Here is an 18,299-nt window from a genome sequence, read left to right as displayed (position 1 = left end):
TTACTGATCCCACATTCCTCTCTGCTCCTTCCCAAATCCCACATTCCTGTCTGTGCTTCCCAGATCCCACATTCCTGTCTGCTCCTTCCCAGATCCCACATTTCTCTCTGCTCCTTCCCAGATCCCACATTCCTGTCTGCTCCTTCCCACATTCCTGTTTGTGCTTTTCTGATCCCACATTCCTGTCTGCTCCTTCCCAAATCCCACATTTCTCTCTGTTCTTCCCAGATCCCACATTCCTGTCTGTGCTTTCCCAGATCCCACATTCCTGTCTGTGCTTCCCAGATCCCACATTCCTGTTTGTGCTTTCCTGATCCCACATTCCTGTCTGTGCCTTCCCAGATCCCACATTCCTCTCTGCTCCTTCCCAAATCCCACATTTCTCTCTGCTCCTTCCCAGATCCCACATTCCTGTCTGTGCTTCCCAAATCCCACATTCCTGTCTGCTCCTTCCCAGATCCCACATTCCTGTCTGCTCCTTCCCAGATCCCACATTTCTCTCTGCTCCTTCCCAAATCCCACATTCCTGTCTGTCCTTCCCAAATCCCACATTCCTGTCTGTGCTTCTCAGATCCCACATTCCTGCCTGTGCTTTACTGATCCCACATTCCTGTCTGCTCCTTCCCAGATCCCACATTCCCGTCTGCTCCTTCCCAGATCCCACATTCCCGTCTGCTCCTTCCCAGATCCCACATTCCTGTCTGTGCTTTCCTGATCCCACATTCCTGTCTGCTCCTTCCCAAATCCCACATTCCTGTCTGTGCCTTCCCAAATCCCACATTCCTGTCTGTGCCTTCCCAGATCCCACATTCCTGCTTGTGCTTTACTGATCCCACATTCCTGTCTGTGCTTTCCCGGATCCCACATTCCTGTCTGTTCTTCCCAGATCCCACATTCCTGTTTGTGCTTTTCCAGATCCCACATTTCTCTCTGCTCCTTCCCAAATCCCACATTCCTGTCTGTCCTTCCCAAATCCCACATTCCTCTCTGCTCCTTCCCAGATCCCACATTCCTTTCCCTTCCCACCCCCTAAAGGCCTCAGGGCTTTCCTCAGGGTCTTTCCCAAATCCTGGAAAAGTCTCCAATGCACATCCTGGCCTCGTTTTTAGGAGTTATCCTCCTCCACTTCCCAGCACATCCATATCCCAGAATTTTGCACTTATCCCATGTTTCCCAGCCTGAGTTTTCCTCTGTTTCTTACCAATGCCCAAATTTCAATTCTCTCCACATCCCAAGTCCCTCTCTTCCTGGTGGAGAGCAGGAAATCAAGGAATCTTCTACTAAATCCCTCATGGATTTCCTGGGATCAGCTCCTTCATGACAGGGAGGCTCCCAAAAAACTTCCAGCATGTGGTTGGGATTTTGGCCCATTATTCCTGAACTTTCATCTCCTTTGTCCTTTTTTTTCCATGTAGGGAGGGAAAGGCGACCCTGGGACCACTGGTGACACCGGGCAGAAAGGGACAAAGGTAGGACATGGATGAGATCCAGGGAAATCTCCATCCTTGGAGATGCCCAAAATCCCTGGGAAGGTGGCGGAACAGCTTTGGATGGCACTGCTTGGACTGGGAGTTGGAGAAACGTTCTCCAGAGCTCCTTCCAACCTCAACCACTCCGTGATCCTGGGAAATAAAGGCTGGGACAAGCAGAGATGGGGAAGCAGCTTCCAGCACCCCCAGAATTCCTCCTCTGCCCTCATTCCCTGTGTTCTCCTTTATTCCCAGGGCTTGCGAGGGCTTCCAGGCCGGATCGGCGCTCCCGGAGCCAAAGGCACCAAGGTGAGCCAAACCCAGATTTCCACCCTGCTCCAGCTGCCCCATTCCCAAAATTGTTTCCCACTCATTCCCAGGAAAGTTGTGTGCGTGGAATCCTGAGGAATCCACCTCATTTCTGTGGGAAAATCCCTCTTGGAAGGCCTGGAAGAGCAGGGAATCATGGATCAGGAAGCTTTAAGACTTGCAGGGAACTCCGGGATAATCTGGGGTTAAAAACTAAACTAAACCCAGCCCAAATCCCTCCTGATCCATGGCACGGAATCCTGAGGGAATCCACCCCATTTCTGTGGGAAAATCCCTCTTGGAAGGCCTAGAAGAACAGGGAATCATGGATTGGGAAGCTTTAAGGTTGCAGGGAATTTTGGGATAATCTGGGGTTAAAAACTAAACTAAACCCAGCCCAAATCCCTCCTGATCCATGGCAAGGAATCCTGAGGAATCCACCCAATTTCTGTGGGAAAATCCCTCTTGGAAGGCCTGGAAGAGCAGGGAATCATGGATTGGGAAGCTTTAAGGTTGCAGGGAATTTTGGGATAATCTGGGGTTAGAAACTAAACTAAACCCAGACCAAATCCCTCCTGATCCACGGCAAGGAATCCTGAGGAATCCACCCCATTTCTGTGGGAAAATCCCTCTTGGAAGGCCTGGAAGAGCAGGGAATCATGGATTGGGAAGCTTTAAGGTTTGTAGGGAATTTCAGGATAATCTGGGGTTAAAAACTAAACTAAACCCAGCCCAAATCCCTCCTGATCCGTGGCTTAGCAACAGCCTGGGCTCAGATCTAAATTGGTGCAGGGCTCTTATCAGCGCCATTAGTCCCTTATCAGTAAACAACGCTAATGAGCCTTAATGGGCTTTTTATGGGGGGATTGGGAAGTTTGATAAGAGAAATGGGAGCTGTTGGTGACAGAGGCAATGTTATTGTTATTGTTGTGGTTATAATAATTCTTAAAATTAATATTATTTTTATTATTATTGTTACTAACACTTGGATTCATCATCCCCGCTCCATTTCATAACTGCATTTTTACCTAGGGAATATTCCCCACCTACTTTCCTCCAGGCGAGCTTGGAGTTGGGATAATCTCCAGTTTTAAGGATTCCAAATTATCTTGGTTATGAGTTAAATTAGTGTTAGTTTGTTAATTTGTCTCATTTGTTAATAGTTACATTTTAGTGATCTGAAATTTCCAGGCTGAGGTGAGACTTTATCTCTGAGTGTCATCCCTGGATTATCCCTTTCCTTGCTTTTCCAGAGTTTTCCCAATGTTTTGGGGGTTCTTTGTCCTCACAGCCCCTCCACTGTTTTTCCATCTACAGGGAGAAGTTGGCAGTCCTGGAAAACCAGGAATTCCAGGATCAAATGGACAGCATGGACCAAAGGTGAGGATCTGAATCATCACAAAACCATGGAATGGTTTGGGAAGGGACATTAAAGGTCATCCCTCAAGAGTTTTCCCAGAAGTTTTCCCAGATCCACCTCTGGAAAATGCTTGTTTCTTCCAAAGGGCATAAATTGGGTTTTCCTGGATCCATTCCCATAAATCAGCATGGATTGGGTGAGGATTCTTGGATATTGGGATTGGGATCTTTACTCACCTCCTCAGCTGAGTTCACCCGTCCCAGTGCTGATGCTCCACAGCCCTGTTCCATTTTTATGGGAATTTTCCCTCTCCTGGAATACCACCAGTGCCCAGACTGAGGTGACACTCAGTAAATACCTCTAACCCAAGGAAAAACCAGTTAATTCCCAAAATCCCAGCTTTTCCAAGCCCACATTAGCCATGCTTTTACCTTGGCTCCTTCCAGGGCGAACCAGGAGCCTCAGGGAACGACGGCACCTCGGGAATTCCTGGGGAGAAAGGAGAAAAGGTTGGTGCTGAGCACACTGCCATTTCCAAGGAATAAATCCCACATCCATCAGGTGGAGTTAACAAAATTTAACATTTTCCACATCACTGGTGCCCTTTCCAGAGGGGAAATGTCAACTGGCTGGAACGTTAGGGTTGGGAATGCAGTTGGAAAAGGGCAGAGGAGAGAGGTCTCCTTAAATTCCCTGGATAAAATCCCAGGAGGAGCCAGTTTAGTATGAGGAGAAGCCATCCAGAGGGGCTGGGAGTCACTGGAAGAGTTATTCCACCACCATTCCCAGGGTAAATCCCTGGGATGCTCTGGGGTAGGAGAAGTGGATCAGGCTGTGGCCACCTTGCCATGGGAAATGGGAAAGGTCTCCAAGCTGATCCCGAGTTCTGTTCTCATCTCCTTGAGGAATTCCCACCTTGATCACTCCCCACCAATCTTCCTCCTCGGCATTCCTTAATTTCCTGCTTTATTCCTTAAAAAACCCCACACCTAAATTTGTACTCTGCCACCTGGGGAAAAAAAATGGGATTTCTGATAAAACAGTAAATTTTTAAAGGGGAAAGAAAACCCAACAAAACCAACAAAATCTCAGCAGCCTCCATCAAATCTCTTGGCATTTTCCACCCTCAGAGCCTTCCTGCATTCCAGTCTCCAATGGATTTGGGATCTTAAGGGATTTTATTGATAACAAACCTGTTCCCCACTCCCTGATGGTCAAACACCTCCTGAAGTCTCTGGCTGGTGGCTTGGAGATCATTCCCAGGGAATTCTCATTCCCTTCCTCTCCTGGCCTTCTCCTCTCCCACAGATTTGTTTTCCACCACTGCTGGCTGTTGGATTTTTCCTTCTGCTGGGTTTCATAGGAATATTTTGTGTTCCAGCAGCTCTGGCAGAAAGCTCAGTGGTGAAGATGACATTTATAGGTTTGGGATCTTCCTCTTTCCTCATTTTTCCCAGGGTTACAAATGAAAGGGTTCCGTTTAGGTGAGCTGGGAATTTCAGAATTCTTGGGAATAGCTGGATAGAAAATCCAAGTCACCTTTCCTTCTGGACTAGGAAAGGTGGAGAGCAAAGCTCTCACGCCAAAGGAATGTGGGAGGTGTTCCCGTATTCCCAATCCCATGGAAGTGTTTGGATGAGGTTTGGCTGCCCCATCCCTAAAACCCCTGTGATTCCCAGGGAGCCAAGGGAGTACCTGGACTGGGAGGATTCAAGGGACAAGCGGGATGGCCGGGAAAGCCTGGAGGGGCCGGAGCAGCTGGACCTCGAGGGCCACAGGGCGAGCCAGGCCCACAGGTGAGCAGCAGGTCCTGAATCCCACAGGTCCTGAATCCCACAGGTCCTGAATCCCACAGGAATCCCACAGGAATCTCAGCCGGTCCTGAATCCCACAGATCCAGAATCCCACAGGAATCTCAGCAGGTCCTGAATCCCACAGGAATCCCACAGGAATCTCAGCAGGTCCTGAATCCCACAGAAATACCACAGGTCCTGAATCCCACAGGAATCAAACGGGTCATGAATCCCACAGGAATCCCACAGTAATCTCACAGATCCTGAATCCCACAGAAATCAAACAGGTCCTGAATACCACAGGAATCCCACAGATCCTGAATCCCAGTGGGTCCTGACTAACACAGGTCCTGAATCCCACAGGAATCCCAGCAGGTCCTGAATCCCACAGGAATCAAACGGGTCCTGAATCCCACAGGAATCCCACAGATCCTGAATCCCAGCAGGTCCTGAATAACACAGGTCCTGAATCCCACAGGAATCCCAGCAGGTCCTGAATCCCACAGGAATCAAACGGGTCATGAATCCCACAGGAATCCCACAGTAATCTCACAGATCCTGAATCCCACAGGAATCCCACAGGTCCTGAATCCCACAGGAATCTCGCAGTAATCTCACAGATCCTGAATCCCACAGGAATCCCACAGGTCCCGATTTCCACAATTTCCTGATCCCCACAGATCCTGAATCCCAGCAGGTCCTGAATCCCACAGATCCCAAATCCAATAGGAATCCTAGCAAGTCCTGAATCCCACAGGAATCCCAGTGGGTCCTGAATCCCGCAGGAATCCTAAATCCCACAGGAATCCTAAATCCCACAGGAATCCACTCCTGGACACCCCTGAAGTGTCCCCATGTCCCCCCTCTCCAGAGCTCTCCCACATTCCCTCTTCCCGCAGGATTTTGATCCATGGATTCCATCTCCCACTTCCTTTCCCTCCGGATATTTTCCCTCCCCTTTCCTCCCCTCCTTTCCCGTCTCTTCAGGGGAAGATTTGACCTCTCCACGGAGAGATAATTCCAAGTCACCAGGACACCAAGTGGTTAATTATCCCAGGAAGCTCTCAGCTCCCAATTTTAATGAATATTTTTGCATTCCAGCCACGCTAGGCACATTTAGAATCATAGGGAAAAAAATCCTGGGAAATGAGATGTTAATTCCATCAATGAGCTGGATCACCCTGCCCTGGAAGTTTTCTTGTGACAGCTCTGAGAAATAAATAACTTTGCAAAGTGGAAAAAAAAGGCTGGAAATGAAAATTCCCTCCATTTTGCTGAGAGAGTTTCAGGCTTGGATTAAAGAATACAAAAATTACCTGGAAGATTCAAGAATCAGAGAAAAGTTGGAATAAAATAACCTGAAAAACCAAATTTTAACCATAAACCTTGCTTGATTCCTGACAATGACAGCAATAATTTGGATTTTGGAGGCAGAAGTTGGGACAATTCCCAATTTTCTGGGAAAATCTGAGTGAGACTGGATCTCTCCTGGATTTCCAAGGTCTCCTTATCCTACAGATCTTTGCAGGAATTCTGACATGGATGGGTCACTAAAAAAATCTCTATTCCACCTCATTCCAGCAGAATTTTCCTACTTTTTTCCCAAGCCAATATCCATTGACAACTTTTACACCACATCAGCTCCATCAGGATCAAATATTGGTGGGATTTTGGCAGATTCCACTTAAAAAAATGATGTTTTGATTAATTAAGTTATTAAAAACTGCAATATCGGTATCTGGAATGGGAGATGTTGATCAGAACATGAGGCTGCTCTTCAGAAAGACAAAAAATATGTGATCCCATGGAATTATCAAAAAAAAAAAAAGGGATTTAAGGCAAGAAGAGGGATGCAGAGCAGAAAGGATAAACAAGGAACTCAACGCACATCCAGAAATTCCCAATATTTTTTTTCATGGCACCAGATCTCCTTAATCAACTCCTTTATCACAAAATCAACTTTAAAACAACTCCCAGATATTTCTCTCTCTTTTTTTTTTTTTTTTCCTTCCCAAAGACACTTGGATTTTCTCCCTGCTAATTTGCCTTTTGGAAGCTGAATTTTACCTGGAAAATACCTCTGGAAATCAGCATCTTCCTTAAAAATAAGAACTTGAAGTCCCTAAATAAAGATGCTGGAAGTGAGGCAGGGATCTTCAAGAGGAATTTTGAAAGGTGGTTATAGGAGGAAGGTGGGAAAAGGTCCTTCCAGAACAATAAAATATGGATTAAATCCTGCTACAGCCCATGGAAACAAAATTATTCTTCCTTCTCTTGCTCCCTAGGCTGTGACTTGCCATGAAAAATAAATCAAAGGAATCACAGGAGGGAGGAGGGAGCCGAAAGTACAAGATTCCCTCATGGATATTTAAAAAGGCTGGAATTTTTGATGTTATTAGCAAGCCTGTCTGGGATAATAAATGGCTTTTTTTTTGGACACTGATTAAAAGAGGCCGTGAGGTGCCACTTTTTCCACCCACACTGCTCCTTGGCTTCTCCTGGAATTAAAGGAGAAACGCTGGGAATGGCTTGTGGGGTTGGGAGAGGGGGGAAAAAATTCCAGAGCAGATTCCCATCCCAGGTTGGGTTTTAGGGGGAAAATCCCAAAGAAATGGGGGATATCTCTGGAAGTGCTGACTGAACTCTCCTTTTCCTCTCCAGGGTCCACCAGGAAGAAGAGGGAGATCCCAACTCTGCCTCCAGGGACCCCCGGGCATGGATGGGCCAAAAGGAGAAGCGGTCAGTACGGGAACGATCCGGTGGGGTTCCCAAAATTCCAAACTGGGCTTGGATGAACCTTGGATCTTCCAGGTTTCATTTCTCAGCTCTCCAGATTTTCCAACAAGAGCAGAGCCGTGGGAATCCCAAATTCCAGGCAGCAGTGCTGCCCAAATTCCTGCCTGGAGGTGTCTCCAGCTGAGTTGGGAGATTCCTTTGGGAAAACATCAAACTTTGGATCAGCACATCCCCCAGGCAGAGCAGGAATGACCCAGTAATCAGTGCAGGATAATTAATGCACAATTAATGCTCAGCAGAGAATTCCAACAGGAGCTTTGGATCCCAGGGTGATTCCCCAGCCTGTTTGGGGTCAGTCTCTGCACCCTGCAAGCCCCAATGTCCCAGGGGATTTTAGGATCAGGAGTGGCACTGCTTTAACTCCATGTGCTGCTGGTGGATAATGTGATTTTTCCTGGCACTGGAAGTGAGCATGGATTGAGAAAAATGATCCTCCCGGCTTTAATTGGGATCATCCTTCTTGTGCTCCTTGTCCTTTAATATTTTGAAGTACCCTTAATGCACAAATTCAGTTTCCAGCAGTTCTGAGTGGAAAATTTGTCAGGGTGTTTTTATCCCTTGTTGACAAAGCTCAACATCTCCTTGTTTTTCCATCTTTCCAGCACTGGAATTGCAGCTCCAGTTTCAAATCTTCTGCTTGAGCTGATTCCCAAAGATTCTGTGCAGACCCTCTCCTTGTATCCACCTCTTCCAGCTGGAAAATAAACCTGACTTGATCCATGGATTTCATCTCCCAGTTCGTTTTCCATCCCCTTTCCTCCCCTCCTTTCCCATCTCTTCAGGGGAAGATTTGACCTCTCCACTGAGAGATAATTCCAAGTGATCAGGACATCAAGTGCTTAATTATCCCAGGATAATTAGGCTTGGGAACGCCGTCTCTCAGCTCCTGTTTTTAATGAATAATGTTGGGATGGAGCAGAGCTCCCAAAAATCTGGGATGATCTGATGGACACATGGATGAGGCCGTTCCTGTCAGCCCACTGAGCCACTCGCAGATAATCCCTAAAATTTATAGGAAAACACGTGAGGCTTTTTACCCACCTCCCTTCCGAGCTATCATCCCTAAAGGAGCACTTATTCCCAGAGCATTTCATGGACAATCTCCAGAGATTTGGTAATGATGGAAGTGTTTTTGACAGGGGGAAAATGGTCCTGCTGGGCAGAAAGGAGCCAAGGGCGATCCGGGCCTTTCCGTGAGTGCTTTCTCTCCAAGATCGTTTCCCATTTCGGGGGGAAAATGGAGAAAATTGGCCAAAGAGGCCGAGGGGAGGAGGGAATTGCTGAGAAATGGATTCACTCCGAGAATATCTGGGAAATGAAGCTGTTGGTGTTACCCAGGGATGGCAGAGTGGGAGCAGAGCTGGGCTCTACAAAGCCAAGCCTAAAGGACCAGGAAGATTTTCCCTCCAGCTCCTGGTTGCCCAGGGATGATCCAAGCCAAAGGAAAAGCAGGAGAGGGAAATTCCCCTCATTTTCAAAGCCTTTAGGGAAAAGCTGCTGCCCTGGGCTTCCAAATCCTGAGGAAGAAGGAGGGAGTTGAGCCACGTGGATCAGGATAAAATTCCTGCTGCATCTCCCTCCCCATCCCTTCATCCCGGATTTTGTGCCACTTGACTGACACGAGGAATTATTTCCATTTTCCCAGGGTGTGGATTGATTTTCCAAGCAGGATTAATTTTAGCAGGGGGGTTGTGGGAAAGGATCTCCTAAATTTGGGCTGCTGAAAATTCCAGCTCCCTACACGGGAAGATACCCCAAAATTTAGAATCCCAAGAAGGATAAGAAGTGATGACCCCAGAAGTCCAGTCGGACATCGACCATCCCACAGGGAAGATTCCCAATGGATCAAAGTTCTCATTCCATGGGGAATGGCGCTGGTTGGGAAACAGGCAGAGAAAGCAGGAGGAGGTGCAGCTCCAAATAATCAAATGTGGTTCCACAGCCCCATTCCCAAGGGACAATCCTGGAGGATAATTTGGATGCAGGTGGCTCCAAGGCTTTTCAGAGCTCAGGGAAGTTTGGGAGATCGTGGCTTTGGGGACACTCCTTGGAAAGCCATCCAAGGTTTGATGGGTGACAGGGGTTTTTACAAACCCTTCCAGTTTGGGACATGGAATGGTTTGGGATGGAAGAGACCTTAAAAATCCTCCAATTCCGAGGCAGGGATTCCAACAGAGAGTTGGACTTGATGGTCTTTATTGATCCCTTCCAATTTAGGACATGGAGTGGCTTGGGATGGAAGGGACCTTAAAAATCATCCACAGCTTGGAAAGCCAGCCAAGGTTTGAGGGGTGAAGTGGGTTGGGCTCCCATTCCTCGTGGCCAGAGGAGCTGGCTGCAGGAAAACCAGGAATTTCCAGAGGGAATGAGCCACAAATCTTGAACCGAGCTCCCCATCACACCAAATCTCCACTCTCGTTACACCCCAAACAAGGTGGCTCCACAGGGAGATGCTGTCAGGGTCGGAATTAATCCCTAAATTCCGTTTTTCCCACTCTGGCACAGGAGGAAGAGGTGAAGGAAGTGCTGAGGAGCGAAATGAGAGGGATTTGTGGTGAGTTGGCCCCGTGGCGACCCTGCCAGCAGCTAAATTGGAGCCATTTCTGTGCCGGCACGCGTCCAAATGTCACCGTCAGCAGCAGGTGGAGCTGGGGCCCCTCTCCAGGAGTGTGGAATTCCAGGCCCTGCAGATTCCTGACCTCCTGAAACTCTCCATTTTTATCCCTTAACACCCCCTGTCTCTTCCCATTTGGTTTTGTCAGCAAATCTTTCCCCCATTTCCTCATGGATTGGGAAAGTGCTGGGTCACTCGGAGCTCGCTGAACGTTTTAATTCCCAGTTTTTTGTGGCATTCCTTGGCATACACAATTTTCCACTTCCACAGGGAATAACTACCACCAGCACCACAAAAAAAACCCAAAAAAACCAACCAAAAAAACCCACCCAAAACCACCAAACAAACAAAACCCACAAAAAAAAAAACCAGACCAAACAACAACAACAAAAACACAACAAACAAAAAACACCAAAAAAAAAAAAGAGGAAAATTTGGGGATGGTTTTATCTCAGAACCTCAACACTGAAATTTTTTGAGGTCTTGCTTTCCTTGCCCTGAAGAAATCCATAAATTTGAGATCCAGCAGAAAATTCCTATCCCATTCCCTGGGCTTTCCCTATGGATATGGAAGGTTTTTAGGTTCACAACCGCTGGAGCTGTTAGGAAGCATTTGGATCCTTGAAAACGGGGGAAAAGGGATGAAAAATAATCCATAAAAGTAATTATTTCCTTGGAAAATCTTATTTATGTTGGTAAAAAAAAGTAGCAAACAAACTCTTCCCTGTCTCTTCTGTCTGCAGGTTGTGGAGGCGAGTTGGGAAGAATATCCAAGGAAAAGGGTAAGGCTGGGAATCTTCTCCTTGCCCCAAACCAGCCCGAAACTGCAAGTGAAAAGTTGTTTTTAGGAATAAATGGGGTTTTTTTCTGGGATTCAGTGCAGGAAATGTTGGATCACCAACAGCTTTTTGAGGGGGATGGGTCTTCCTGAGAGGAATCTGAGGGATCAGAGGGAATCCTGGATGTCTCCTGTTTTTACCCTTTCCACCAGGACATGATCAAATCCCTTCCTGACTCCCAGTTTTTAAAGCTGAACCCACAGAAATCCCAATCCCTGCCCACAAAATTCCAGGGTTGCTCCCAGGATCAGCTCCAGGACTCATGGAATCCTCAAATCCAATGGTCCACAGAGCCTGGAGCGCTGATCTGCCCACCCCAAAGCATTGGATTCATCCTCAGTGACCCTCATCCCACAGGTCTGGAGGCAGCTGAAGTCCACAGGCAGCTCCAAGGGTATTCCCAGTCTCAGGAATACACCGGGAATGGTGAAAAGTGGGAAGAAAAACTTGGCACAACTCACGACAAGACCACGGTGAAGCCCTTCATGGAGCCACCTCCACTCCTTGCAGGTGAGTTCAGGTTCCTCCTTCCCATCTTTCCAACCATGGAATGCTCTGGAGCATTCCGTGATAAATCCGCTTCCCTGGATTTGGGCAAGAATGAGGCAGGGATGGGATTCCCAGTGAGTGCTCCCACGCTCTTGGAGATGACACAAGCCAATGCCCCTGGAAGGTGAGGAAAACCTAAATATTTGTAGGATCAGTGGTGATCCCGGCCTTCCAAAGGGTTCCTTTTAAAATGCCGGGAGGAGACTCCCGTTTCCAGTCTGGTTTTGTCCCACTTTTCCCACCACATCCTTGGCAAGTTCCAGTTAAACTTCCAACCAGGCAGAAATGGGATCTGAGACCAAACACTCATCCCAGATTGTTTCTGTCCAGGGCCTCGTGAAGGTTGTAATAAAGGATAAAACCACAGCTTAAAAACATGGAAAAACATGTTTTTGTGGAAAAACAACTGGAGCTGTTCCTGTTAGTGTTTTCCAAGAGGGAAGGGCCCTGGGAGAGCCAGATCTGCTCCTGGAGCAGGGCAAGAGCCACCCATGGACCTCCTGGTCTTCTCACTGGGGCGTGGATTTCCATCTGGGTTTGTGGGAGGGAAGGAAAACAGGACAGGGGGAGATTGAGGGATTTGTGGCAGGATTCATCCTACTTGGAGCTCAAAACCCAAACTTCAGGACAGGATTGAAAAGGAGGAGGGAGAGTTTGGGATCATTTCTTGTAATCCAGCAGATAAAGATCAGATTTTGTCACCCGGAGGAGGAAGAGGAAGGTTGGGTACAATGAGTGGCACAGCTGGAGAAATAATTCAAAATGAATTAAAATAAAAAATAAATTTAAAAATTAATTTTAAAAAAACCTAAATAAATAATTAAAAAAAATATTTAAAATCCCATTGTTGCCACCTTTACACCCCAAAATCAGCTGTAGTGTTGCCCTACGGTCTACAGGGGTGTATTATGGGATGCAAGTGTGATGTTCCTGGGGAATTTCTTCCAAATTAGGGGGATGGAGCAGTGGAATGGTTTTCCAGCCTGGGGGTTTGGGGTTTAATTAAACTTGATCAAACACTGTCATTAAATCCTCTTTGTCACCCCAAAAATATCCTCTAGGGGAGGTCTCAGTGCTCCAAAATCCAGTCTAAAGAGGGAGCTGGACTCCATGATCCTTCCAACTTCCATTTTGGGACATGGAATTGTTTGGGATGGAAGAGGCCTTAAAAATCCTCCAATTCCAGGCCAAGGGAGTCCAAAAAAGATTTGGATTCTAGGGTTTTTACAGGCCTCTTTCCAGTTTGGGATATGGAATGGTTTTGGGATGGAAGGGACCTTAAAAATCATCCAATTCCAGGCCAAGGGAGTCTTAAAAATATTTGGATTCCAGGGTTTTTACAGACCCTTCAAATTCAGGACATGGAATGGTTTGGGATGTCCTTAAAAATCATCCAATTCCAAGCCAGGGAGTCCGAAAAATATTTGGATTCCGGGGTTTTTACAGGCCTTTTTCCAGTTTGGGATATAGAATGGTTTGGGATGGAAGGGACCTTAAAAATCATCCAATTCCAGGCCAAGGGAGTTTAAAAAATATTTGGATTCCAGGGTTTTTACAGACCCTTCAAATTCAGGACATGGAATAGCTTGGGATGTCCTTAAAAATCATCCAATTCCAGGCCAGGGAGTCCAAAAAATATTTGGATTCTAGGGTTTTTACAGGCCTCTTTCCAGTTTGGGACATAGAATGGTTTGGGATGGAAGAGGCCTTAAAAATCATCAAATTCCAGGCCAAGGGAGTCCAACAAAGATGTGGATTCCAGGGTTTTTACAGACCCTTCAAATTCAGGACATGGAATGTTTTGGGATGTCCTTAATAATCATCCAATTCCAGGCCAAGGAGTCCAACAGAGATTTGGATTTGAGGGGTTTTATAGCTCCCTTTCCAACCTGAGGCATGGAACAGTTTGGGTTGGAAGGGGCCTTAAGGATCATCCAATTCCAAGCTCATATTCTATGATTCCGTGATTCCCCAGGATGGAGAGCTTTGGGAAGAGCTTTGGGAAGGGTTTTAAGTCAAACCCATGGATGGTGGCCCCATCCAGGGGTAAGGAATGAACACATCCCAAAGAATCCAGCCAATCCTAGAACCAAACCCAAACAATCCCCTCTCCCCTCCCGCCCCGCTCCGGGCGCTCTCCCGACGTCTGTGCCGGACGTCAGAGTCTCCCATCTGGATCTAAACTCAATTTATGCCACGGATCAGATGGATGGGACATTCCAGGTGTTATCAAATCATGTCAGCAGCCAACAATCCCATTAAAATCCGGGGCCGAGGCAGAGGGCTCATAAATCCCTCTGCTAAGTGACGAGAGCGGCGCGGCTCCAAATGTTAACAGGATTCTGCAGCCGGAGCGTTATTGCCGCCAGATTCCGATCGCTCCCGGCTTTTCCGAGGCTCCCAAACTCCAGCCTGACATTTATCTCCAGCAAACAACCACCAACACTTCCATTTTCTCTGACGAACACCCGACCTCTCCCACGGAGTTGTTTAACACCATTAAGGGTTTTATTGCCGCCGGTTCCTCGCCGCCCGTGGCCGGTTGCTCCGTGACATTTATTAGGGGAACTCGTTAGCCACGGAAGGCTCCAAGGAGCTTGATTTAAATGAGGGATAATTTGTTTGCACGCCCTCATTCCGTGTGATTTCTTTGGCTTTTCCCCCACCTCCAGCCCCGGCGCAGCAGACAACGGGAACCTCTCAGCGAGGAGCCGACAGCCAATTACCAGGTGAAAAGCTGGGAATGAAATGGCATTTTGGGAAGTCACTTCCCAGGTGGGAAGGGCTGCTTGGCCTTGGGATCGAGGGATGTGGCACTGAAGGAGTTACACGAGGTTAAAACTCAGTTTAGGCTTGGCTTAAAGCAGCTGGGTTTGCCCCAGGGGTGTTGAGGTGGTGGTGAAGGAACTGGAGGGGGTTTTGATCCAAAGAAACACACTGGGAGGATCTTCCTGGAATTCCCTGAATGTAAACATTCCTGTGAAAATATCCCACCCAAAATCCAGGGTTTAACCATCCCTTTGGATAGGTCAGGGGCCACCATGGTGGATGGGTGATGGAGCACCACGGAGCTCATCCCACACTGGGAATCCAACGCTGGATGTTCCCCTTTGTCCCCTCTGGGAATCCACTCGGATTCCCTCCTTTATCCACTCCCACATATCCCCATTTTTCCTGGAGAATCCACTCCTGGATTATCCCCATTTTTCCACTCTGGGAATCTACTCGGATTCCCTCCTTTGTCCGCTCTGGGATCCATCCCAGGGGTGGGTGTGGGGATGTTTTCCAGAAAAAATCCAACCCTGGATTTTTATGGGACTGTTTTTATGGATTTTTTTGGACTGTTATGGGGATGTTTTCCAAAGTGTGGCCTTTTCCCACCTGGATCCAACCCCTGGATGGTTCTGGGGTGTTTTCCCACGTGGATCCAATCTGTGAGGTGGGTGTGGGGTGTTTTTCCACATGGATCCAATCTGTGGGGTGGGTGTGGGGTGTTTTCCCACGTGGATGCAGCCCATAGGAAATCTGGGGTGTTTTCCCACCTGGATCCAACCCCTGGATGGTTGTGGGGTGTTTTCCCGAGTAGATCCAGCCCCTGGATTGTTGTGGGGCATTTTTCAGAGAGAATCCAACCCCTGGGGAGTGTGGGGTGTTTTCCCACCCAGATCCAACTCGTGGGAATTTTGAGGTGTTTTCCCACCCGGATCCAGCCCATGAGGAATGTTGGGGTGTTTTCCCACCAGGATCCAGCCCATGGGAATTGTGAGGTGTTTTCCCACCTGAATCCAAGCCATGAGGAATGTGAGGTGTTTTCCCACCAGGATCCAACCCATGAGGAATGTGGGGTGTTTTCCCACCCGGATCCAAGCCATGAGGAATGTGGGGCGTTTTCCCACCCAGATCCAACCCATAAGGAATGTGGGGCGTTTTCCCACCCAGATCCAACCCATGAGGAATGTTGGGTGTTTTCCCACCTGGATCCAGCCCATGAGGAATGTGAGGTGTTTTCCCACCTGGATCCAGCCCATGGGGAATTGTGGGGTGTTTTCCCACCCAGATCCAGCCCATGGGAACTGTGGGGTGTTTTCCTGCAGCTCGGTGCCTGCAGCCCATGGATGAGGGCTCCTGCCAGCACCATTCCCTGCTCTGGTACTTCCACGGCCCCAGCAGCTCCTGCCGGCCCTTCCTGTTCGGGGGCTGCCGAGGGAACAGCAACCGCTTCCCATCCCGGCGGGAATGCCAGCGCCACTGCCAGAGCTCCCCAGGTGAGGCTGGGCCCCTCAAATTCCCTCTTCCTCCAGCCAGGAGCAAGGCCAGGGTGGGAAAGCCCATCCAGGATTTGCCCACTCCCAGTTCCTTAAGGTGGAAGTGCCAGGGAGTTGCAGGGTTTTCTTCCCTTCCCATTCCCAGATCGTTCCCAGGAGCTCCTGGACATCTCCCTTGGGTTAATTCCATGGATGTGTGCATGGATCCACCAGGCCCAGATATTTTGGATGTCTTTTGTGCTTTCCAAGGACTGAAATTGTGCAGGAATTTGGGGATTTGTGCCCTCAGAACCCTGGGATGTTCCATCCAAACACACTCTGGCATCTCCAGGCAGAACCTGAAGTCAAACCTAGACCAGTTTAGGACTGGATTAACACCCCAGGCTTGGGGTCTCACCTCATCCAGGGATTCAATGGGAAAATCTGGAAGCACAGCTTGGCTTCCATTGCCAGATCCAGGGGTTTTGGGATCAGTTTGTGTGGATTTTCCCTCCTCTCCAGCTCATCCCAAATGGGGCCTGGCAGGAATGTAAACCCTGCTCCAAGGAAAATATTCCTCTCCCAGAATTCCCTCTGCCTGGAGACCACTGGGAAAAAATCCGTGAATTCTCCACAATCCATTAAAAAAAACCTCTGGCGAGGTTCATCTGCTCTGGGTTTGAGGGAAACTGTAAAAAGAGAGAGGAGTTAAAGGCTCAGATCCATAATTTTGGGAATCACTCCAAGGGCTTGAGATCCAGGCCCAGCAGCACCAGGAAATGACTGAAACTCCTCCTGCCCATTTTTTTCCCAGGGAATTTGCTTTAGGAGCCACTGAGAATTTCACAAAGCAGCTGAAGGGACCTCCAACGTGCTTTGTGGGAAGAAAAAAACACTGGGAATGGGATTAATCCCAATCCAAGACAGATCATTGAGTCCTCTGTGTGCCCATTTTTCCTGGCTGATCCTAAACAGAGCCAGGATCCAGCCAGGATTGGGATATTTGCTTTTTATGGATGTGGAATGGCACAATCCCGGGGTGTCAGGGACCTCCCAAGCTGCTGTGAGCTTGGGAATTCCAAGAGGGAATTCCCCAAACTGCAGCCAACATTCCCATTTTTTCCTCTTCTCTCTTTTTCCCAAAACAGGCAGAGGGAGATGAGCAGCTCCAAGAGCTTCATTTAAATCCAGCGGGATTGGGAGGAGTCACCCCGATACCTCCAGGATGGACGAGGAAAACAAACACCAAGACACTGGAAAAAAAGTTGTCGGAAAACTGGAAATATGGACATTATGGGATGAGGAGAGGGAAACCTCTGGATGCTCAGGAAAAGGAGGGTGGGAAGGCTGGAATTCCTGAGCCAAACCACGTGGCACAAAATTCCCGAGTTTTATTTTTGTAAAATAAAAGTGTCTCAATGCTGTGGAACTCTGGAGCATTCGCCTGGAAGAGGGAAACTTTGGGAATGGCAGAGAAAGGTGGGAAAATCTATTTTTCCAGCTGGATTAGGTGGAGCCCCATCCCTTTTGGCCTGGCCCTAAATTCCCTGAGGCCTTCAGAATTCCCTCCTCCTCCTCCTCCTCTTGGGAATTCCCTGTGGCCCCTAGGAATTCCCACCTTCTCCTCCATTTGGGAATTCCCTGGGGCCTTTAGGAATTCCCACCTTCTCCTCCACTCCTCCTTCCTTTAGGAATTCCCTGGGTAGGTTAAGAGGAGCCATCCAAAAATCTCCAAGAAAAAAACAGGGATCCAAGCCAGGCTTGTCCCTAAAAAAATCCACTTCCAATTCCTCAAGGAGCTTGGAGCTGCAACTTGTGGAAATCCAAGAAAAGGTGTGGAAATCCAGGAAGAGGGATTCCAAATCCCGGGATTTTGGTCCCATGGAGACACAGATACAGCTGAGAGGAGTTCTGCTCCATGGGACAATCCCTGGGAAAGGTTACAGGATTTCCAATGGGAAAACAAGGATTTATTAAAAGTTTTCCGTGTAATTTGGTAAAACTGAGCTCAGATTTCCCAGGTTTCAGAGTTCCCAGAGTTCAGATTTCCCAGGATTTGGGGTTGGCTCTTTGCTCCTGGTAGCACAGGTAGGAAAAGGATTCCTTCACTCCCAAAATCCCGGGTACTGGGCAGGGAGGAGCAGAGATTTGGGGACTTTCCTTCCTTTTCCTCCTCCCCCCCAAAAAAAATGAAAAACATGGAATTTTGTAAGCCTTGGCAAGGAGCCATTTCCAGAGGACAATTCCAACCTCTCCTCCTGAAATCCTGGTCTGTCCTGAGATGTCCTTGGAACATTCCGGAAAAATATTCCCTGGGAGAAGAAAC

At 48.1% G+C, this 18,299-nt stretch overlaps 1 protein-coding gene across 1 annotated transcript in view; it reads left to right on the top strand.

Annotated features, from left to right (window-relative positions):
• LOC105758623 (uncharacterized) overlaps positions 1–17,402 on the top strand; it is a 93,175-nt gene extending 75,773 nt beyond the window's left edge. The window contains exons 71-83 of the mRNA XM_072918488.1: positions 1,416–1,469; positions 1,725–1,778; positions 3,096–3,158; positions 3,585–3,647; positions 4,818–4,934; positions 7,593–7,670; positions 8,867–8,920; positions 10,233–10,281; positions 11,085–11,123; positions 11,538–11,690; positions 14,402–14,458; positions 15,824–15,994; positions 17,119–17,402. Coding sequence (XP_072774589.1) covers positions 1,416–1,469; positions 1,725–1,778; positions 3,096–3,158; positions 3,585–3,647; positions 4,818–4,934; positions 7,593–7,670; positions 8,867–8,920; positions 10,233–10,281; positions 11,085–11,123; positions 11,538–11,690; positions 14,402–14,458; positions 15,824–15,994; positions 17,119–17,135 — 969 coding nt within the window. The 3' untranslated portion in view covers positions 17,136–17,402. The remainder of the gene's footprint in view (positions 1–1,415; positions 1,470–1,724; positions 1,779–3,095; positions 3,159–3,584; positions 3,648–4,817; positions 4,935–7,592; positions 7,671–8,866; positions 8,921–10,232; positions 10,282–11,084; positions 11,124–11,537; positions 11,691–14,401; positions 14,459–15,823; positions 15,995–17,118) is intronic.
• The last annotated feature ends 897 nt before the right edge of the window (positions 17,403–18,299 follow it).

The sequence above is a fragment of the Taeniopygia guttata genome, chromosome 1A (genome assembly GCF_048771995.1).
Source record: "Taeniopygia guttata chromosome 1A, bTaeGut7.mat, whole genome shotgun sequence".
NCBI classification, from domain to species: domain Eukaryota; kingdom Metazoa; phylum Chordata; class Aves; order Passeriformes; family Estrildidae; genus Taeniopygia; species Taeniopygia guttata.
This window is presented reverse-complemented; position numbering and strand designations above follow the sequence as displayed.